Source organism: Phyllostomus hastatus, unplaced genomic scaffold, assembly GCF_019186645.2.
Source record: "Phyllostomus hastatus isolate PE091 unplaced genomic scaffold, TTU_PhHast_1.1 phas_contig_40, whole genome shotgun sequence".
NCBI classification, from domain to species: domain Eukaryota; kingdom Metazoa; phylum Chordata; class Mammalia; order Chiroptera; family Phyllostomidae; genus Phyllostomus; species Phyllostomus hastatus.
In genome coordinates, this window is record NW_025333872.1 from 99,532,175 (window position 1) to 99,554,640 (window position 22,466).

At 65.5% G+C, this 22,466-nt stretch overlaps 1 protein-coding gene across 2 annotated transcripts in view; it reads left to right on the forward strand.

Annotated features, from left to right (window-relative positions):
• Window positions 1–22,466, forward strand: part of SMOC2 (SPARC related modular calcium binding 2) — a 75,020-nt gene that overhangs the window by 37,726 nt on the left and 14,828 nt on the right. Inside the window, exons 6-9 of one of the 2 annotated variants that reach the window (XM_045844201.1) lie at window positions 4,844–4,891; window positions 7,838–7,921; window positions 9,129–9,203; window positions 21,934–22,120. In XM_045844201.1, the coding sequence (XP_045700157.1) occupies window positions 4,844–4,891; window positions 7,838–7,921; window positions 9,129–9,203; window positions 21,934–22,120 (394 nt within the window). The remainder of the gene's footprint in view (window positions 1–4,843; window positions 4,892–7,837; window positions 7,922–9,128; window positions 9,204–21,933; window positions 22,121–22,466) is intronic. The other variant, XM_045844202.1, reaches the window with a different exon arrangement.

The window sequence follows — 22,466 nt, forward strand, 5'->3', positions numbered from 1 at the left end:
CGGCGTGTGTCCGGCAGGGGGCACGGCCTCCAGCGCGACCTGGGCTGGAGACGGGTCATTCCCTGCCCAGGGTCCGCCCTCTCCTGCTCATTCCGCTGCCAGGCTGGGGTTCTAGAAAGGCCCCCTTATCAGTGGCCAGGGGACCTCGGGTTGGGGTGGATCACGTTGCAATGTAGCATTTGTGCTGATTTATCTGTGGTTGCCCCGTTTCCCCACGACGCCCCGTGGTCTCGCGTCCACCAGAAATGGGACTCCACGTCTCTGTGGACAGCGAAATGACTTCTGAAAATGTTAACTTATAAAGAGAAGCTGATTTTTATCTTTAGTTACTCACTCGGGAGTTTCCCTGGCGCTGCGTTCAGGGCCCTGTGACACGGAGGAACTCGAAGCCACGCCCACAGCCCCGCACACGACGTCAGCGGCACCCGGGCCGGCCCCCGGGGTATCCGAGGTGCGTCTTCGTGGAGACCCCCAAACGCAAGCCGTGAGCCGCTCTGCGTACGCGGGAGAGGTTCCCTCTCAGAGGAACCGCCGCTGTGTCCCCTCACGGCGCCTGCGCGTCCTGGCCGTCACCTTCCCGAACACGGTTGTCAGAGAAGGTGTTTGAACGGATACCGCCGGGGTGTGTGTGTGTGTGTGTGTGCGTGTAAAAAGGTGGGGAAGGCACGGAATGTGGGGCCCGCTTTTCCCACAGACGAGGACACCGGGGAGAGAGGTCAGTCCTGGCGGCCAGGTTTCAGGACCACTGTCCCTCACTCTCGGTGTCACCTGCGAGGGCTCTGGTCCCGGGGGCCAACCACGGCCTGGACACTGGACAGTGCCTGGGAAAGCCAGGTGTCTGACGGGGGCGGGGGGGGGAGAGAGAGAGAGAGAGAGACAGAGAGAGAGAGACAGAGGGAGACAGAGAGAGAGAGAGAGAGACAGAGAGAGAGACAGAGAGAGAGAGAGAGAGAGAGAGAGGGAGAGAGAGAGAGAGAACACATTCCCGTCACTTTCATCACTGTGTGTTGCTACAGCCGCTCCACTTTATTACTGCTGACTGTTGACCCCTTACTGCACCCGGTCTGTAACTCGACCTTTGCCATCGTTTTGAGCGTGTGGGAAGGACATCTGTTTATCCGGGACCCGAGTGGGGCGTGGGCCTCACGCAGGAAGGGATGCACGCTCGCGCCCGCACAGGGTCGGCGGTGGAAGCGAGTTTGGCAGAGGAGCAGGACACAGGGAGGGGGCCGCCCCTCAGGCCGGGCAGCCCCCTGTGGTGCACTTGCCTCCTTTGTGGAGGTTCATTTGTGGGGGGCTGGGGTACTCCCTGGGGGGAGGGACGTTCAGGGTCTTCCGGGAAACGGTGGGGACTTCTCAGGAGCTCCGTCCGCCTCCCGTGCGTGTGCCTCTGGGCTTGTCTCGTCTGACCGCTGCCGTGCGGGTGGGAGGGTGGCCGGTGTGTGTGTGTGTGTGTGTGTGTGTGTGTGTGTCTGTGTGTGCGCGTGTGTCTTCATCAGCACACTCGTGACCACAGTGAGCGTGTGACCACATCTCAGTGAAACTCGTCGCCATGTTGGATCGAGCTGGTCTCTGCCGGTTCTGAGCCGTAGATCCGGTGGGAGGGGGTCGTCCTGTCTTGGTGGCTGGGGTCTTGCTCCGCGTCCTGCCCCGATGAGGGGGCGGCTGGGGAGGTTGAACTGAAGACATGGTTATTCTAGAGAAAGACAGAGAATGCGTCCCCCTCTCACCCGGGCCATCGCAGCCGCTTCTGAAGGCTCGAGGACACTGGTTTTACCCCCGTGACGAGATGAACCAGAGTCTGACACAGCCCACATGGGATACGTGACATTCCCAGCGGAAGTTCCGGCCCGTGGGAATGTCTCAGGGCACTGAGTTCACACTGCAGTTTTAAAAAATAAGCCCACTATTCCACGAGAGGGTCGCAGGGTGTGGTCGCCAGCCGAGGCCTCAGGGCCCGCTTGGGGACCCGTCTGGGGACCCGTCTGGGGACCCGTCGGGACCGGCTGGCAGCCGCAGCGGGAGCCAGCCCCCCCCTCGGTCGGCCGAGGCTCAGCGCAGCCTGTGGGGGCGGCTGTGAGAGAACCCCGTCAGGCCCGAGTTCTCTCTGTGTCTCTCGCTCTCTTTTCCTAATTTGGACTTGTTTTGACGTACTCAGCTACCTGATGAATAGCGTTCTGGCCTTATTGTCTTCCCTCCGGGAAACATGCTTCTTTCTGTTCTTGCTGCTCCTCCTCTCAGCGGGAGAGGGACTTGCAGGGCCTGACACTCGCACTGTTACTGCCGTGCGTCCGTCACTGTGCTCTGCTGCACCTTTAATTTGGGGCTGAGAGCCGCCTGTTGCCGTAAAGGGGACCCAGTCCTTTGCGAAACCCGGCGCTTTCGTGGTGTCTGCCTTGAGAAACGCACGCTCCGGTTGCGAGGGAGGCCTCGCTGCTCAAACAGCGCCGGCGTGCGGCAGGGGTCTCGCTCGTGGGATTGAGGCAAGGTCCCCGGGCGCCTGGGTCTGCGGGGCGGCGTGGAGCAGGGGCCTCGCGTCTGAGCGGAGACGGACCTGCCGGTCCGGCCGAGCAGCCCGTCGGCACGGCATCTAACCCCCCCGTTTCCAGGCCCTTCTACGGTGACACCCCAGACTCTTGCCTTCACCCGGCCCTTGGGGGTTCCTGGGCGCGTCCTTATCTCCAGAAAGCGGGGATGAAGTGATAGGAGGGGTGCCTTCTGGCTCTGGGTCCCTGGACTCCGGTTCGCACCGCTGCACCGCGCCCTCAGACCTGGGGGCGGTGCCCGGGACGGCCGGGCGGGCGGTGGGCGGCAGGCGCCCCGTCAGGGCGCCCTGCAGTGTCTGGGTCACAGAGCACGGCTCGGGGCACCCGGCCGGTGTAAACCTCCCTCCTGCACATGGGGAACCAGGTGGGATTCGTCTGTGGATCTGCTCGTGTAGACGCCGACTGCGCGCAGAGGGCTGACGGGTGAGCGGGGACGCTGGTCGGTTCGGAGGGGCAGGAGTCGGCAGAGGGTGGTCTTCAGGCCCGAGCCTCTGACCAGACTGGGCCCCGGCGGTTCGGGGGCCCTTCTGTCCTCACGCCACGAAACGTGGTCTCCCCCACCGGGGGGCTCCCTCGGCGGCAGCAAACGCTTGCGTGGGGCATTTACGTTTAGCTCAGAGCCGTGAAGCCTACAGAGTCATATTAAAAAATACCACCAAACTGTCACAGTTTCTGGCCACAAGCAGAAAACATTTTTTTTTGACTCATTGCCGAAACACATGATAAAAACAAACTGACGACTAAGAAACCGAAGCCCCTAAGAAATCTGGATTTGTAAAGACACAGTAGGAATGGGAGAGATGGGGGAGTCGGGCCCCAGAGGCGCGTGGGGGCCGCCCAGGGGGGCCCGTGTGGTGTCCCTGACCTGGACCAGGACGCCTGCAGACGAGGCACCGTCTCACCCAGTGCCGACGGCAATAGCTGGGCCGGGCCAGGGCCCGGGAGCCGTGGTCTTTCTCGGTCACGGGCAGACCGGGTTTGCACGCATGCGTCGGACCCGACACTGTGGCCCCACAGACACCGGGGGGTGCCGTTGGGGCCGTGGCTGCGTCTCCTGCGCCTGCTGTGCTCGCCAGAGCAGTGACTCAGGGCAGGCGTGCCGTGGTCCCTGGGCTCAGCCGTGGGTGAGGACGTGTCACCATGCATGCGTACGGGGGTTCCCGTCTGTGTTTCAGAGAGCGGGTGGCGGCCCGGCGGCCCGGTCCCGGCCCTGCCCCTGCCCCCCAGGACCCTTCTCCGAGAAGGGCGGTGCGTTTCCTGCCCAGGTGCTGTGACCGGTCCCCGAAACAGGATGGACACCCTCCAGACACCACCGGGCGTCTACTGCTGCATAAATATCGGTCTGCACGTCAGGGCCATGTTCACGGTTGGAAAAATAAACGGTGAATTTTGAGTTCCATTTCACGAGGAGCTCTTGCTGACGAGGATGGCCCGGCGCTGGATCGTGGTCATTCTAAACGAGCCCTGGATGAATCGCTCTGGCCTGGGTCAGCAGACGCACCCCGAGGCCAGTCTGAGCAGACTGAAACGTGTGTTTCCTCGCGTGTGTGACCATGACGAGGGGGAACACCGGTGCCTGTGGCAGCCCCGGCCCCCCGGGGAGGAAGGGGCCCCTCCTGGCGTGCGTCACGGAGACTCGGGATTGCGCAGATGCTGCAGAGTCTCGTCACGCGTCACCCGGTGACGTGTGACGTGTGTCTCCCGGGTGTCGCCTGGGCTCCCGGTTCTGCTTTCTGGACGTGGGAGTCCAGCTGCGACCAGGGTTTTCATTTAGCATTTCATGCATGACATTCCGTTATTTGAAGTTTTTAACTTTAACTCATTAAACCGTCTCAGCACGGGTTTCCACGGTGACTCGTCACCCCCAGTGCGACCCGTGCCTCCAGATGACGCTGCGCGTCGGGTGTGAACGTGTCCCGTCCCAGTGAGGGCGCGGGAGCCGGAGCCTGTGCTGCAGGTGTCTGCACGCCCCGCGGTGCCGCGAGGCTCAGGAGGCCACCGTGACAGTTTTCAGACGGAGGAGCTGTGGCCTGGGGAGCACCCGAGGGTCTTACCTGCGTCCAGCCAGGTCCAGACGGTGGCAGGAGCGGGGCCCCCGAGCCGGTCCCCCGTCCCAGCTCAGGGCCTGTGGTCCCTGCAGAGACGGCGCCAGCTGGGGCCCCAGACGGCTCGGACCCTGTCCAACCAGACGGTGACAGAGCGCTGGGAGCTCACTAGGACGGAGGGAAGCACCTTTGCGACAACTGCCGGCGACTGAGGGAGAGCCCCACTGACCCGCTCCTTCTCTCCCCTTCCAGGTTCCGTCAGTGAAAAGCTGCCCCCCCGGGAAGGCACAGGAAGAACAGGTAACCCCCAGAACGGGTTTCCGTGGTGACAGGTCACGTCCGGTCCACCTGTGCCCTAAGTAACTTTGCGAGTTAAACGTGTCCCATGACGACACTCAGAGCTGAAGCAGTTCGCTGCCTGTTTCTTCATTCACAACCGCACATTCTCCAGGCAGGGTGCCGGGTGCCCCCCGGGCCCGCACTGGGGCTTCTCAGGCTGCATCGGGAGTGCCTGTTGGTGCCGTGAGGTGCCCCCCCAGTGCCACCCGGGGGGCACTGGGGTTCCATGTTTGGGCTGTTGCCCTGTGATCCCAGAGCAGAGCGACCACTGGGGGCCTCTTCCCGAGGAGTGGGGGGGGGGCAGCTGGCCCCACCCCTGGCTGCAGGTGCGCTGGGGCGGCCCCCGCGGGGGCCGGGCCCACCATCAGCCCCCTCCCCGGGGAAGCCCCCGCAGCCTGCCCTCACCTCCTATGGGTGACGGTCTCGGACCACCCTGTGGAGTCACAGGTTATTTTCAAGAGGAAATAAAAACACTGTTTTGGCACCAAAACCCCAGGCACTAATTTCTCTGATGTAGGTGGTCGTGTGTGAGACAGTGATTTTATTTATTTATTTATTTTTATTTTTTTTAAAGATTTTATTTATTTATTTTTAGAGAGGGAAGGGAGGGAGATAGAGAGAGAGAGAAACATCAATGTGCGGTTGCTGGGGGTTATGGCCTGCAACCCAGGCATGTGCCCTGACTGGGAATCGAACCTGCGACACTTTGGTTCGCAGCCCGCGCTCAATCCACTGAGCTACAGCAGCCAGGGCTGAGACAGTGATTTTAAAAAATGGGCCGGAGTTTCCTTCCCCAGGTCCCTTAGGTGTGTGCCTGACAACCCTGGTGGGCACGGCCCGGCCCTGGCAGGTCACGGGGGCTCTTTACAGAGGTTACGGTACAGAGACCGACACATGGACCAGTGCCAACCTGGGGGGCGCACCCGGCGGGGTGAGGGGGGAGCCGTGGGCGGCAGAGCCATGACCAGAGGCGTGTGTGAGTGGGCGGTGGGTTTGGTGTGGAACAGGAGACCCCACGGCTGGGGAGAGGGCCCCTTCATGGGTGACGCGCAGTGACGGCTGGTGCGTCAGAGCCTGGGCTGGGACTCAGGTCCCTAAGATCGGGGTGGGCACAGCCCCATGTTGTTTTAAAGAGGAGGAAGTGACGACGTTCCACCAGGAAAACCAATCAAATGCTGAAGGGAGGGGCAGACACCACCTTGGAGGGCGGCCCCCCCCCCCCCCCCCGCTCCTGGGGCTGCCCCCTGCCTCCTCGGTCGGTGGAAGGGAGTCTGGGGCGCTGGCCTGCAGGCGCAGGGAGGGAGGGACTTCGGGAAAGAGCACCCTGCTTCCACGGAGGCCCCAGCCCAGACACGGAGAGGAAGTGCTCGGAGATGGGCCACAGGGCGGGCATGTGGGTGGGGCCGAGAGGTCCCGCAGACCCCGGTGGGAGGGAGCGGAAGGGCGCAGCCCTGGCCTCTGGCTCCGCCTCCTCGAGGCTCGGCTGGCTCCCTGGGCGCCCTGGACGCCCTGGGGTGGGTGCACTGGGCGGGAGTATTCGTGGGGCCAGAGTGGGAGGTGGCCCAGGGAGAGTCACGCTGACGGCAGGGGTGGCCCCAGGCAGAAAGTGGGGGGGCGGGGAGGGGACGGCCCGGGGCACCTCACTTGCCACTTGCCCCCATCCTGTCCTCTGGGTCGGTGAGTGGCCTTCACTGGTGTGGTCCGCTCCGCTAGCGTTCACACGGACATGGCCCCATGACCCTGGGGGCGGGCGAGGCCCTGAGTGGCGACCTGCCCGGGCCCCCCGGCACGAACGCGAGGCCCTGGAAACGCGTCTGTCCTCGTTCCCAACGACCCCGGGGTCGGGGGGACCTTTTCTCAGGGTGCTCTTCTGAGGCTCTCAGTGTTTTAGGTGCGCCCCCCGTTTCATTCTGGCTTCTTGGGGGACTGTAAAACACGCGACAGCAAAACCCACAGTTGGTGGCTGCCGTCATTGTCAGGCTTGGCTGTTTCAAATAGACGACGTCGCACTTTGTCGGCGTTTTAGCGGAGAGCGAGTTGTTTGCAAGGGCTAGTTCGATGCTCAGGAGGTTTGGGAGACGTCTTTTTGGTTCTCCTTCGGAAAGAGGTCACGAGGAACTTGCTCTTGCTCCTCAGAGAGCAGGCGGAGTCGTAGGTCAGAGTTCGCAGCCACTGTTTGTCCTGTGTCAACCCTGAAATCGCCACAGGACAGACCACACCAGGAAGGGCGAGTGGGGGCCACCAGGCCGCGTCCTCGGGCTGCGTCTCGGGGCCCTCTAGAGCCTAGGCCTTAGACCTGGCCTGGAAACCCAGAGGGCACGTCGTGCTTGAGGAGTACGCGTCATCCGCGGGACGACCCCGAGTTGCTTCATGACCCACGCTCCCTCTCCGCCACTCCGGCCCCTGTCATTCCGCCCCTGCCTGCCCCTCCCCCACACTCAGGTCCCTCCCGGGGGTCAGTTTGTGGACAGAGGGGCCTCAGCTGTGCAGCACGCCCAGGGCAGCGGTCTCACCCCGGGCTCCCGCATCCCTGCCCTCCCGCCAGGACAGCGGGCACCGCGGGGGCACCTGGCCCCACTGCCCGCAGGGCCCACCGCCCACACGGCCGTCCTCCTTTGCCGGGTAGCGGCCTGAATCGGGCTGAGGTCGTCCCAGCGCTGGGTCCCTGGCTCACCCCGGTCCGTCCCTCCCTCCCTGTCCCGGGGCCGTGCTCGGCCCCCTGGGGACAGTGTCCCGGGCCCCCCACGGGCAGCGCGTGGAGGGGGCAGCCCCGAGCACGCGGTGCTGTCGCGCCGCGGCGGGCCCCTGTGCGTGCCCCGGGTGGGGGGTGCGCTAACCTGCGGGCCGTTTGCCAGCCCGCAGCCTCACCCGCATGCACACTTACTTAACCTACTCTCGTGATTGTAGTCTCCTTGCAAATGTTTTCCGTTCTGAATTCAGATGATGCCTCAGCCCCCGCGCTGGACACTCAGCCTCAAGGAGACGAAGAAGGTGAGCGGGGCGTGGGGGCAGGGGGCGGGGTGGGCGCGCCTGCGGACCGCCACGCTGCTGGGGCCTCGTGGCCCTCTCCCCGTGAGCCCCCCCCCCCGGTCCCTCCGTGGCCTTGTGGTGCCGCCACGTGCGCTTCTGCAGGGGCGGAGGGCCAGGGTGTGGTCTGTGATCAGACTCCGTGGGCGGAAGCTCTGTGACTCGGATCGCATAGAACAGCTGTTTCTGAAGCGCGAGCCGGCGTGTGCTGCCGCTCGGTCCACACGCCCCGCCTCTCGCTGGGGTGCACGGCTGCCACGTGCCGCCCGGCTGTGCCTCGTCACGCCACGAGGAGCGTCCCTCAGGGGCGCCGGCCTCGCGGCCACGTCGAGCTGGCATCCCCCTCTCAGGCTTCGGCGCCTGGTCTCGGGTGTTTGCGAACGTGTCACAGGTTTTCGGGTCACGGGGTGCGACGACGGAGGATGGGGCCTGCACGTGGCGCACGGGTCTGAGGCCGGCAGGCGGGGTCGCACCGCGTCGTGCCGACAGCAGCGATGAAAACGGCCGCAGCGGCAGCAGCGGATGGCGGCGCGGCCCCAAGAGCCCCCTTGGTCCTCGGGATCCCGCTGTGCGGGCGGGTGTGCCGAGGCAGGCGGCCCAGGGCCGCCAGGCCGCCGCCGCTGCTGGGCGAAGGGGGGTGGGGCTGGCTGGCCTGCTTCCCTGGGGGTCTCAGGCGTGCACTGTGGCCACCCCCCAACCTCCACACACACGTGCGGTGTGCCCATCTAAACAGTGCGACCGAGAACATGTGTTCCCGACACGGCTGGCGCGAACCTTCTCTCTCGCACGCCGGGCTCGGTGCTGGGGCCTCCGACCGCGTGGGAGCCCCGTGTTTGCATGGGTGTCCGTGTCCACCACAAGGGCGTTTCCCCACACAGGCTCTGCGCCGAAACCCACTTCTAGGCCCCCGCGGGGCTGTCTGGACTCACGCGACTTTTATTTACCCTTTCTGGTGCAGAAAGGAAAAAATACGCTGAGATTTGAAAACCATGTGTATTGTCACTTCTTATTGTCTTTTGTGCACAGCTGTCTGAACTATTTTTAAGTGCGTAGCACGTATCGTTTATTCTGTTGGCTCTTTCGGGTCTCAGGCTCCCGCCCGAAGGCTGTGAGAGGTTTTGTGTTCTGCTGACAAACTGAAAGTAACGCCGGTTCTCTTCTGCTCCGTCAGACATCGCCTCACGCTACCCCACGCTCTGGACCGAGCAGGTGAAGAGCCGGCAGAACAAGACCAACAAGCACGCAGGTAACAGCGCCGCCGGCTTCCTGCTCCCCGGCCCCGCGGGCAGCGCGGGCAGCGCCTCGGCCTCCAGCCGGCCGGGCACGCAGTTCTCGTGCGTGACCGGCCCCTGGAATGCGGTTCGGATCTGGGTGTTTTCAGTAGATTTTCTGCAGTCTTCAAAGGCTTCTCTGTATGTGCCGGGCGAACATCGTTTTAGATGAAAATGGAAATGCCAGTATTTGACAGTGAGTGTTTGTTTTCGACCTGACTTCAGTGATGTCCGAACACTCGACCAACTTAGTTCAAAGTCCTGGAAACTGAGTGCTGGCTTTGCCGCAAAGTGGCGTGGGAGGGCCGTTCTCCCTTTGAGGACGGCCTGCGGGGGTGCCGCCCTGGGGACAGGCGAGGGGCGCCGAGCCGCAGCTCCGGGACTCCCAGGCAGTCCCCTCCGCTCAGCGGCCCACCCGTGGCCTGCCGCCCCCGCGGCCTTCCGAAGGGGTCCCCCGGGATCAGCGCGACAAGGCGGCCACTCCAGGGCTGAAGAGCTCACACCGGGCTCTCCGAGGCCGGCCCGAGCGGGCAGGTGCCGACGTCCGCGGTGGGAAGCGGCCTCGGGGTGGAGCCTCCCCCCCCCACCGTGGGCACCTGCGTTCCTCCCACGTGCGTTCTTGATGCCCGTCGACGTGAGGCTCGGGCTCCCGGGTCGCGTGAGCGTTCAGGACTCGAGGAGCGGTCTGACTCGCGCGTCTCCGTCCTCTGCCCCTTCGTGCCCCCCCCCCCGAAGGGACCCCTCAGATGGCGCCCCAGTCTGGCCGTTTCGGCGGCTGCCTCGGGGCCCCGAGACCGGGGCCGTGTGGTGGTGATGTCTCCTCGTTTACTGCCACGTGGCGACGTGGTGGACCACCCGCGACGGGGCAGAGGTGGGGCTGGTGGGACAGGCCCGTGGGCTCTTCCCGCACGGTGTCTACCCCGTGACGCCCCTTCTCGCAGCTCCAACCCGTGCCCTGCCCACCCCGTGTCACCCTGGCCCTGCCCGGACTGGGCGAGCCCAGCACTGTCCTGGCCCCCTCTCCTGTGTGGACAGCCAACCAAGGGGAAGCCCCAGAGGTGTGCATGTGCACGTGTGTGTGAGTGTGTGCGAGTGTGTGCGAGTGTCAGGAAAACTTAAAACTTGTTGATGGGATGGCAGCTTTTTCGCAGAAATCGCTGCCGTCGGTGAGCTTTCCCGGCACCCAAGGGCCGGACCCGTGCACGTGCCTCTGCCGCGGACCTCGGGGGCCGAGCCGTTCGGTTCGGCCTTGCCACCACGCCTGCCGAGGTCCCCTTACGGGGTTTGCTCGTGCGCCCCAGCGGTCAGCGCACGGGAGGTCAGTCGGAACACTGCACGTCCCAGACTGGCCGCTGGGTCTCGGGCACGTCTCCGGGGACGGTCCCTGTGGCAGGGCCCCGGCTGATCTGAGAAACAAACGTGATACGTTGTGTGTGTGTGTGTGCCAGGTCTGGACAAGGGCATCGGCACCTTCTTTTAGATGTCAGGGGCCTTTAAGAAGGTTGTATTTGCTGTTGTAGATGGGGCGGGGGGGGGGGGTGGGGAGCAAGAAAGGGCGGGAAAGTTGAGCAGCCTTCCACCCGGCGGGCCGGCGCCCAGCCCACGGAGCTGTGCGCCCGGGCACCTGGCGCGTCTTTGCGGAGGTGGGTCTGGTCGTGGGCAGGCAGCTGCTCCGGGCGTGGACGGGCGGCCTGCGCTCTCCTGGGGCGAACATGCTTTCCCCGCTCCAGCCTCCCTGGTCGGCGCCGTGCTGTCAGGCCTGAGTGACCGTCGGCGGCGGCTAGCCCACGCGGGCGGTGCCGCCCCGCATGGTCAGTGGGCCCGAGGGTGCCATCTCAGAGGGCCCAGTTAGGTGAGCCACCCGGCGCCATCCCTTGGTTACCCCCCGACGAGGGGAGACAGAAGGGCGACGGCGAGCTGGGTTCCGGGCCCGGGGCGGGAGGCCGCCTGACCGGGTCTGTGCTCCGCACAGTGGTCCGGCCGCTGCTGCTCTCTGGGGTGCGGAGGAGTCACCCCTCGCCGGAGCTCCGGGATGTCAGAAACAGGGTCTAGTCTGTCAGGTTGGTTAGCCATGGAGTGGCAGGTAACGAAGGGTTTACGCAGTGACCACTGCAGTCACTGAGATTCCAGACGTCAGAAGAGAGGGATTTGCATTTCACTTTCATTGTTAAAAGGCACTCTTACTAATGATCTTTGGTCGAAGTGGACACGTTTATTGGGCAAAGAGTAGTTTGGCTTCTTTATTCTTCTGTGGCTGTAGAAAATCGTACTTGTCCATCAGTAAGTCACCTCTCAGATGACCCGGGCCCCTCCGCAGGTGCAGGTGCCCGGGCCCAGCAGGTGCCCACGGGGTCCGTCGTGTGAAAAGGGGTGGGGCAGGCTCGCGGCCGGCCTCCCCCATCCGCGGCTCCGGCCGAGGGTCAGAGGTGCGGCTCTCCACCTGCACTGGGGCGGACCCTCCGAGGGCAGCGGCGGACGTGGAGGGGACCATCCTCTCGTGCGTCCTCCTTCAGAAGAGGCCGCGCGGGGAGCCCCCTGCTTTCCTCTGGCGTTTCCTTTTGTCCGTTCGAAGGGCTGCTGTTCCCCCCCGGGCTTCCGCCAGGACGTCCACCACTGGGGTTTCACCAGACACACCGCCTGCGGCTGCCCAGCGGCGCCCACGTGGCGGGGACGCGGTCAGGTGCGCGAGGGTGTTTGGGGACAGTCTCAGAGGGGCCGTGTCCACAGGGGAAGGCCCAGCGCTCCTGTGGACGTGTGCACGCGGCCGGCTCTGGGGGAGCACCGCTCATGCACAGGTGTGGGGCCCAGCTCCCCCCCCCCCCGCTCTCGGGAACGGAGGCCCGAGGAAGCAGACAGCCCGAATGGAGGGGTAACTGGGAAAGGGGGGTGGCCCGACCCGAGGACCCCTGCCCTTCGCTGGAGGTTGGTAGGTTGCAGCTCAGCGTCAGTGTGAACGGAATGGCCTCCTGTTGGTTCATCAGGAGGAAAGCGTCGCTTTCATCATCTGAGTCAAGGTGCCTCGGATGAGTGAGGAGAATCCGAAATGGCCTGTTATTTAAGGATGCACTACTCAGTTTTTCATATATGCACATACATGTGTGTACATGTGCATATACTTACCTTCTTGAACCGTCACATTCAGTTTCGTTTCTGTATTCACGGAGGATACAAGAGTTGCTTACACTTCACCAGGCAGGAGGTTTTGTGACACGCTGTCTTGTCAGTAGGGCGTCGTGCTGTGGCCTCCGAGACGGCGTCCCCGACTGTCCCCGTCCCCCCTTCGCGGCGCGCACAGTTGGGTGACTTTGCCAGGTGGCAAGTCTTCCTTGCTTCAGCGTCAGCGTTAATTTTAGGTGCTTCTCCAGGTCCCTTTCTCCAGACGGTTTTGCCAAAGCAAATAAAACTTGAGTGCTGCGAAGAAACAGATCGCCCGCTAAGACTTTTTTTATTTCATTTTATTTTTACAGCCAAGGACACGACTGTGATTATTTTAGCAACTGATGACTGCTCTCTGCCCCCAGCTCAGGTCGCATTTGGCCCCACGACACCCGAGCCGCCCACGTGCGACCCCGAGGGCGGCGCCGTCTGGTGCGAGGGGGAGCCTGCGAGGGAGCGTGAGCCCACGCCCTGAGCACCCCTCGCTCTCCCCTCCCTCAGTCTGGGACGAAAGGGGCGGCGGTGCTCGGGGTGTGAACGACTCTTGTTCACCCTCCGTGCGGAGCCCCTCCTGCCCTGCTGGTCCTGGGCGCGGTCCCACACGTGGGGGGCCAGCCCCCTCCTCCGGTTCCCAGGGGAGGACGGGAGCCCGGACAGGGCCCCAGGCAGCCGGGTCCCCCGCTGGACTGCTGCGGGTCCCCGTGGCCTGGGGGGGGGGCGGGGCGGGGCGGGGCGGCCAGCTCTGCGCGTCCGGTCAGGTGTGTGCCGCTGTCTCCTGAGTCTGGAGACACTGAGGGAACTCTGGACGCGCGGGAGTGGCCCGGTCGCCGCCCCTCCCAGGGCCCCCGTGTCTGTGACGTGGGGCTGACCCTGCCCTGCCGGCTGAGCGGACGCCGGCCCGGGCCTGCGGCCTGGCGTGTGCCGCCCCTCGGGCTGCTGACTCCAGACCTGAGGCCGGCGGCAGAGCGGGCCTGCCCCCCCGTCGCTGCACGGGGCTGGTCCAGAATCTGCGTGGGGCCCAGGCGGGGGCCCCCTCTCAAAGCGCGTGTGGCTGGGCTGTACACCCCAGGACCCATGCGGGTGCCCCGCCTGGGGCCCCTCAAACAGAGGCCCCGGCTCTGTCAGCCCTGAGAGCCCCCGGCCCACCCACCCCACCCCACACCCTGCCTTCCTGGTAAAAGTGTTCCCCACCCCCACCCCCGCCCGGCGGACGCCCTGTGCCTCCTGCTCACGATGCTGCTGCGCTTCTCTGCTCCCTGCGGAGCCGGTGGGGTTTGTGCGTTAGTGCGCGTTGGGGTCCGCGCCGGACGATGGCCGTCTCCTGCGTCTGCTCTAGTCGTGGCCGCCCGCACTCCCTGGGGGACAGTCAGACCAGCTGTTTCCTCTGTCTGCGTGCGACTTCTAAAGTAGTCCCCCCGTGTTTTCAGTCTCAGTTTTTAAGTGCAGGATTGCAAACGCATCTGGATCCCAACCAGACCCTTATGTTGTGAAGTTTGGGTCATTTGAAGAGGTGAAAATACTTAAAACTAACTGGAACAGCTCCTCTCAGCGTGGACTGCCGGGCGCAGTCCAGCCGTGGACGCTGGGTGGGTGGTGCTGGGGGCGGGGCCAAGGTGTGCGGAGAGCGGGGGCCAGAGGCCACGGGTGAGCAGCCGCTGCCCGCAGGGAGACGTGGCCGGCGCAGGGTCTCGGCCGAGGCCCCTTCGGGACGCCCGGAGGAGCCGGTCACGGGCCGCTCCCCTCTCTCCCACCAGGTGGACATCCAGGTCTTAGCTGGACGGAAGCCTCCCTTCGCTGCCTCCTCCGCCGGCAGGGGTCTGGTCCTGCCACTGTGGAGGGCAGTGCCCCCTTGGAGAGGAGCACAGGGCCCCGGCGGATGCTCCCCGAGCGAGAGCCGGAAGTGGCAGTCGTGCCGGCCCCGCGCCCCCCCCAGGACAGTCCGGGTCTGCAGCCGGGGCGGGAGGCCCCCGCAGTCCGGGGAAGGGCTCAGGAAGGAACCCCGAGGACGCATCCTTGTCAGCGGACGGGGGCGGGGACAGGTGGACGGGAACCTCTCGCCCCGCCCGGCCAGGTGGAGGAGGGTCACCACTGGGAACGGTTGGCCGACAGCCGGGGGCCCTGCAGCACTCTTGGGGGTGACCAGTGCAGGTGAGGGGCAGGGAGCTGGTGGGGCGGAGCTGGGGGCCAGAGTGGGTGCGCTCCAGGGCTGGTGGGGGAGGAGCTTGGTTGAGGGGCCTGCGGGCCCAGCCTCAGCGGGCCGTCTGGGGGCCCAGGGGACGAAGGGCAGAGCAGCAGGGGCGGACAAGACACAGTCGGTGGGGTCCCCCCGTGGGAGGGCGGCACACGTCCCGTGTCCCTGTGAGAGGTGGCCGTGACCCGAGAGACGGCCTTGGACTGCGAGGGCCACCAGAGAGTGAGACGGGAAGGGGCCATGTCGGGGGTGCCTGCCCAGTGCAGCCCCCCTGGGACGTCCAGGGGGCCATGGGGCTGGCCGTGCTGCTGCCCCCCACGGCCTCCGGGGGGGGGGGCCTGCGTGCGAAGGCTCGTGGCAAGAGGCAGGCGGAGTCTCCAACGGCCCAGCCCGGGTCCCAGCCCGGAACTCTGTGCACGACCCGACGTCCCGTCCCTGCGCACGGCCGGGGGCCTGCTTCCCCTGCCGCCCCGAGGGTCACGCGTGTGCGGGGCGAGCGGGACCAGGCGCCCTGCCTCAACCAGAACAGAACGAACGCTGCCTTATTGGGCGGCGCGGTGGGGGCCAGCCTCGTCCCCCCCTGTGCCCCGGCCGTCGGCACAAGCTAAATATTTAGAGTCCGCACGGCCTGAGCCCTTCTGCCGAGACGTGTCTGCCGCTCCTCCCTCGTCGGGGGAGGGCCTTCGGGGGGCGTGTGCTGATCAGGGTCTGTGGCCGAGCCCCCTCCCCTGGAGCCCCCCAGCCCGGCCCCCTCCCCCCAGATCTGCAGGCTGATGACACAGCCCGTGGACTTCCCACCGAACAGCTCAGGGTTTGCAGCCACACCTGGAAAAACACTCTGTGACTGAGGAGTTACAGGAGGCAGCAGGCTGTAGCATGAGCATTGCCCGTGTGTTTCTGCTGCGTCTTCAGAAGCAGTCCGTCCTCCTCAGTCTCTTCTCCTCGCCCTGGCCAGACGCCTGCTGACACCCTGCCTGATGGGTGGTGCGTGCGGCCGCCGAGGCCGGGCTGCAGGGCCTCCTTCCAGCAGGTTGGGGCCCCGCCAACAGCTTCTAGAACATAGGGGATGCGGGACCCTCTCGGGCCAAGGAGGGGGAGGGGGAGGAGGAGGATGGGAACTGTGTTGTCTGGGGTCTGCGCGTGCGCACCAGGAAAGGGGGGTGGAGCCAAGCCGGGGTCCGGCCGACTGAGGAAACAGACATGGCCAGGAGCCTGGGGACCAGCTGCCGACCCGGGGAGGGCACCCTGCTCCCCAGGGTGGGGGCGGGGCCTCGGACACCCAGCAGCACCTCTGCAGTCTCCCGGAGCTGGCCCGCCTCTGTAATTGGGGTGCCACTGTCCCTGCGGCCGCTCCCTGCAGGCCGGGGTCAGGGCCGCAGCCCAGAGCACAGCCAGCGTGTGTCGGTCTGCCGGCGGCCACCAGCCCACAGCAGCCGTGTGCGCGGTGCTCAGCCTCGGGCCCTTGTCCCCGTGCGGCTGCCCCACGGGCTCCGCACCCCACAGGACAGGGGCGGTCCAGTCACACAGCCGAGGGAGGGTTGCACCAGCAGGTGGGGCGGGCCTGGCCGCCCAGGAGAGCTGGTCACGACGCGTCCTGCATTCGGAGCCCAAGGCCCGGCCCCCGCGTGGTCCCAGCGGCCCGTGGAGTCTCCCTCCGGGGATGCAGTGTCAGCTCTGGGGTCGAACGCGTGGCCTGAGTCCCCTCTGGAAAGTCACTCTGCTTTCCCACGCCCGGTCCCCGGGGTGCAGTGAGGGTCGCCTGACACCCCGTGTGGCGGTTGGGGCGCAGCGAGGGGGCGCAGCGGAGCCGGTGGGGGCCCAGGGCGTGAGGGCCGTGCCTGGAAACCGGGTGATCGCAGCCACGTGGGAGCTGAGAGTCTGGGTCCCCAGGTGACCAGGGCTGTGTCTGGTGCGGACGGACGAAACCCTGGGTCGTTGTCGGGGGTTGGGACCGTGAATCGGGGTGGCCAGCCCGTGGTCCGTGGGCCGCATGCGGCCCAGGATGACTATGAATGTGGCCCAGCACAGGGTCGCAAGGTCACTGAACACTCGAGATGTTTTTGTTTTTGTGGCCCTGAGATGCCGGATGTCTGGACGCCGCTCCGGACGCTGAGTGGTGCTGCAGGAGTGGGGCCTTGTGTCCTCCAGTGCGGTCCAGTTGCGGGGGCGGCCTCGCTGGCTGCCGAGGTCCGTCCTGCGCTGGTGTCCTTTGGTCCGTCCGTCCCCGAGCGTCTCGCACACCAAGCCCACGTGCCCGTCCCTGAACTTCCGACCCGGCAGACCAGTGGCCCAGCTGCGCACCCCGTTTTCCTGAGGGGAGAGGGCTCCCCTGTGGTGAGCCTGGGAGAGACGAGAGCCCCCCACCCCAGGACCGAGCTACACCTTGTGCACCGAGGGCTGGGCTGCAAGAGTCCACCCGGCACCCTGCCACCCGCTGGGCTCCGCGGGGCCACCTGGGCAGCGAGATGGACGTGGGCGGTGCTTCGGGGCACGATGGCGGGTGTTTGGGGGGCCCCTCCTCCTGGCTCTGAGGGCTCAGGGTCTTCCGGGGGGCACCCTCTCGTCCTGAAGTGGCGTCACCCGCTGTCTGGGTCTGCCTGTCCTGGGTCTCACACCCTGTGGCGGAGGGGGTGACACGGCCCGGTGACAGTGCCCTGGGTCTCATTTTGTCTGCGTCTCCATGACCACGCAGGCGGCGGCTCTCGCATCTGACGTGCGGACAGAGACCGCGGGCTGTTGCCGGGCGACGGCGGCCTGGGGCCCTGGGCGGCCAGTGGGCCCAGTGGTTCCCCAACGCCCGTCATTTGTGTCAGGATGCTGGTTTTGTTTTATTCTTTGTCCCCCCGTTTTTAAAAACACGCATCAGTCTCTGCGTCGTCCACATGCCGGGGACACGGGGACACGGGGGGACGGGGCCGCCCCGAGGGCTGGCTCGGAGGGCCGTCAGGCGGGAGGGGGACGTGGCCGCGGCCGGTCTGCTGCCGGCCTCCACGTGGGGCTTTTCTGGGGAGCGGGGGACATTCTGGCCCCTCTTGTACGGCGTCCCAGTGCAAAATCAGACTGTTTTCCCAACCGTTTAAAAATAGCAGCAGCCTCCTAACCCTGCAGAGCACCACGGGGACAAACACGTCTGGTGCCGCGCCTCGGCGACCCCTGACGTTTCCGCGCACGTTGCCCTCGGGGGTGGGGGGCGGCCGAGGGGCCGTCCCGGCGTGGACGCGTCCCGGGAGGTGTCACGGGGGGTGGCCGGGCGGGTCTGCACGCGGGTTGCTGCCCGGGAGCTGCGAGGACCTGATGGGGGAGGGGCTGGGGACAGTGACTGTGGGGTGGGCGGGCAGCGGCGGGGTCTGGGGAGCACCGTGGGCGGTGGGGCTCCATATGGAGGCGGAGGAAAGAAGGGGACGCGGGGGACGTGGGGTGACTTGGTCTCAGGTTTCCGAGAGCGATGGCGGTGCGGTCGTCGTTGAGGAAAGGCTCTGGGCAGAGAACTTCAGGTGGGCTCTCCGCAGAGACGGCCCGTGGGCCGGCCGGGGCACGGAGGCCGCAGGGAGGGTCAGGGCGGGAGAGGGCGCTCCGTGGGGTGCCCGCCTCCCCCTGGCTGATGGCGCCCTGCCCCCCGGCCCTCGGGTCCAGGACCCAGGGTCCGTCCGTCGGAAACAGCCTCTCGGGCTGCGGCTCCCCTCGGGCGGGGCCGGCTGCCGTGGGGACGCGTCCGGGACAGGCACCTCAGAGTGGACCCCGAGGTCCTTCCCGTCCTCTCAGAGGTGCTAGCTCAGGACTCGAATCCAGACCTTGACCACCGTTGGAAGCAGGTCTGACCTTGAGCTTCCTGTAGTGTTTGGGCACCACGTTCCCAGGGCTCCCGGAGCCTGGCGCGCCGGTTCCACGGTGGCTCCGCCTCTCTGGTGGGAGGGGGGCTCCTCGCCCAGCCTGCCCCCGCTCTGCAGCCCGGGGGGCCTCCGCCTGCCCCCCGGTCACACCCATGCCACTCCCTTTTCACTGGGACCGAAGGGGACAGGCGGGCTTCTCTGCTCCCGGCCTCAGTGCCTGTGCCGCTGCGGTGACAGGCCCAGGCTACAAAGTGTGTTCAGAAACGAACCGCCGTCTTCTGTGAACTCGGCGACACAGCCGGTCAGCCCGGGCCCCTCCCAGGCGGAGCTGCGGCCGCACGGGGCCGCTGGGCCCCTCGCTGACCGTGGACCTGCGAGCAATTAGGTCCCCTGGAACCATGATTTCTAGGCCCCCCCCCCAATCTGCCATTTCTAGAAAATCAGATCCTAAATGGCCTCCTTCTGATTTTCCTTGTTTTGCTTTTGATCGTCTGAATGTTGCCCAATTACAGAGGAAACCGCAAAAAGTTCCGTGACTGATGAAGACAGTGTGTGTAAAAACTAAGTAATCAATTCGGAGAAAAAATAAAAAACCCATATGTTGAATGAAACCTGGGACGGACAGAAACGCGGGCGTCACCACCATCTGGGAACCTGTCGGAAACGCACGCTCCTGGCCCGCGGGGCCCGGCGGCCGGCCGGGGACCCCGCTCCCTCTGGCGTCGTCCCCGCGTCTGCAGGGTGAGGACGGGGCCGCAGCCTCGGAGCTCCCGGCAGCCCAGCTCTGACGTGACGAGCGTGCAGTTGCAGCCCCCCGCCGAGTTCTCAGTGGCCAGCCTCCTGCCCTCTGTGAGTGGGAGCCTGTGGGACAAACCGTTGTTTTATCCCTGAATGTTTCCGCACGTGAGTCCCATTCAAACCTCAGAGCCCTCCCGGGGCGGCCTTCACGGGGCGGCTGGACTTTCAGGGCCCGTCAGCCGGGACAGCGGGGGACCCCGCAGCCACAGAGCAGACGTTGGAGGGTGGCGTGCTCCCCACCCCCGTGCCCGTGGGCACTCAGCACGAGCGGCCTGGAGGCCCAGGGCTCGCCCCGACTCGGCGTCTGACAGGGGACCACGAGGGCGCCTGGGCGCCCCGGGCGTGAGCAGGGGTCGCACCCGCCGACGGAGGTGCCCGCACCTGTTCTCACTGCGGGTGACGGGTGACGCTGCGGTGCGCACAGGGGCGCGTGCGTTCTCAGGGGTGGGCGTCCTTGAGTTGTGCGGGTGCACGCCCAGAGGAGCGGCTGCTGGGCCCTAGGGCCGTCCAGTCTCAGTGTGTGTGTGTGGGGGGGAGAACACCTTCTGTTCCCATGGGGGCTGCTCCACCTGGGCCCCCACGGCAGTGCGGGCGGCCCCTCCCCCGCCCCTGCACCACGCACCCCCGTCTCATTGCCGGCGGCCGCGCTCCCTCCTGCGGCGTGGAGCCTCCCCGTGGGTGCCCGGCTGCAGCGCCTGCGTCTGCGTGAGCACTTGTTGGCCCTCCGCGCGGCTCCTGGGGAACAGGGTCTGCCCCGCCCCCTGCCCCGGTCCACTGGGCTGTTTGGCGTTGCTGCCGGGTCCTGCGGCTGTTTCCGAGTTTCGGAAGCCAGCCCCTCGTTGGGGGCGGGGGGCGCTGCTTGCTGGGGCTGTCTGTTCCACTGGTGCCTGTTTGCTTTGTTGACGGTTTCCTTGCATTTTTCTCAGCTGTGTTTGTTTGTTTGTTTGTTTGTTTGTTTGTTTGTTTACGGTGTCTTACACGTATTTTCATCAATTTAATCCTAAGAATTCCATTTTTTTGGTATTGCAAATGACATTTAACCATTCTATCTTTCCATTGTTTCTGCTAGTGTACAGACACGAGCCATTTTTGCTTATTAACGTTATGTCTTGAGACTTTGTTACAGTTGCTTATTAATTCTTGCAGCTTCTTTGTAGATGCTTTAGCATTTTTTAAAAAATAAACAATCTTATCGTGTGTGTGATTAAGGACAGTTTTACATTTTTGTGTTTCAGATCTTTGTCTTTTTTAACTTTCTCTTTGCGCCGCCTGGGACCTGTGATGTGATAGGAAGTAGAATTGGTGAGGTTATTCTCGATCCCGGAGTGGAAGCAGCCATGGTTGTATTAGTAAGTTTGATGTTAGCTGTAGGTTTTTGGCTTCATTTGCTCTTTGAAACCCAGCGGTTGTCTTCCCTTCCCGGGTTTCTGAGGGTTTTGCCATTTGGTTAACGGAGCAGCTCACCTTCGTAAACGTGGACACCGACGTTTTCTTTTCCTAAACACGGTGGGTTTGCTGGGGCTGAAACGTTTGCTTTGAGGCCACAGTGTCATGACAACGTCTGGCAGGGTTACCAGGTGTGACTTCTAGCAGCTCGGACAGTCCTGCACGTTTGTGGGGCACTGTCTCTCCTTCCCAGCCCTCTCGTGTCCTGTTCCGTGGGCTCCTCCGGACCGTCCTCTGAGGCCGCCGGGCCGGCGTGACGCTGTCTGGCAGGCCCCCCTGCCGTGGGAGCGTGCTCCAGAGTCCCGAACTCACGGGGAGCCGTCAGTACGAACTGCGAGAACTCGTGGGCAGCGACGCCCCCAGGAACTCAGCAGCGGTGCCGACAGTGGGTGCGAGGCGAACCGGGGGGCAGGTTCCACACGGGGTCCTCCCGCTGGGCCCCCGGCCCAGGGCTGACGACGCAGGGAGGCCCTTCGTCCGGAGTCTGCTGTCCAGGGCGCAGATCGGCAGGGCGTCACCGTTGATGAAAACCAAATGCTCAGCCCTCGCTGGCCTGTTTGAGAGTCAGAACTTGGTTACTTCAAGTTCTTAACTTTCAGACCAAAAAGCAATCTGGCCTGGGCAACGAGAGCCTCAAGGTCGGCTGGAGGCACCTCTGTGCCCCCCACGGGAGCGCCCACCTGGCTGGGCGGGCCCGCGAGGTCCTCTGCAGGCCGAGCGAGGGCCGGCGGCTCCGTGACGGGCCCGAGGGCTTCCTGGAGGGGTGGCGGCCCGCACCAGGCGCCAGCTGCGAGCTTTAAGTGACCCCGGGACGGGCTCTGAGATCAGCCCCCGACACACCGGCCGGGGCCCACGTGACTTAGCTTCCGCTTGCTCGTCCACCCCCGAGGGACAGAGGCCGGCCTCGGAGGCCAAGGTCCGGGGCCAGGGGGCCCGAGAGGCCCCACGGGTTCCTGCGTCCTGCGGGGCTTCGACTCACATTCGTCTTCGTTTGCTCTCGTCGTCCAGGCTCTGAGTTTAGAGTTTCTTCTGCACACACGTGTGTCTTCAGCTGTTCACAGTTAGTCATGTCCTCAGCGTGTCGGCGGAGGGGCCTGCCGTGTGTGTGTGGGGGGGCACACGCGTGTCCCCAGTGGATGACCGGGAAGAGGCGGCAGGCGCCCGGGGCTCCTGACCCGCCCAGCTGCCCTCCCGCCGCCCCAGCCGTGCCCTGTCCGGTCCCACCTCCCCGGGACGGGCTCCCGTGACCGGGCTGCGTGCTCACGCCTGCGTCCTCCTCCCCAGCGTCCTCGTGTGACCAGGAGCAGCAGTCGGCCCTGGAGGAGGCCCGGCAGCCCAAGAACGACAACGTGGTGGTCCCCGAGTGCGCGCACGGCGGCCTCTACAAGCCGGTACAGTGCCACCCGTCCACGGGCTACTGCTGGTGCGTGCTGGTGGACACCGGCCGCCCCATCCCCGGCACCTCCACCAGGTAAGGGCCCGCTCGGGGCCGGCGAGGCGGGGGGCGGGGGTGGGGTTCAGGAGGGCAGAGCCTGCAGCTCCCACCACCCCCCGCCTCGCCCCCACGTCTCTGGGCTGCGTGTCTGCAGACATCTGGCCTTGGCCGTGGAAACGAGAGGTGCCCGCCCCTCTGAAGGCCCCCGGGCGCCGACCGTGTGGTGACGGCACGTCCGGCCCTCGCGGGAGGGTCTGCTGTTTGGTGTGGGCTGGGCGCGCGGAGCCGGCTCTGCTCTCCGGGCCACGGTGGCTCGGGGAGTGTGCCACGTGTCGGTGGCGGCAGAGTCGCCGGCACTGCACAAGCGGGGGGAGCCGACCGC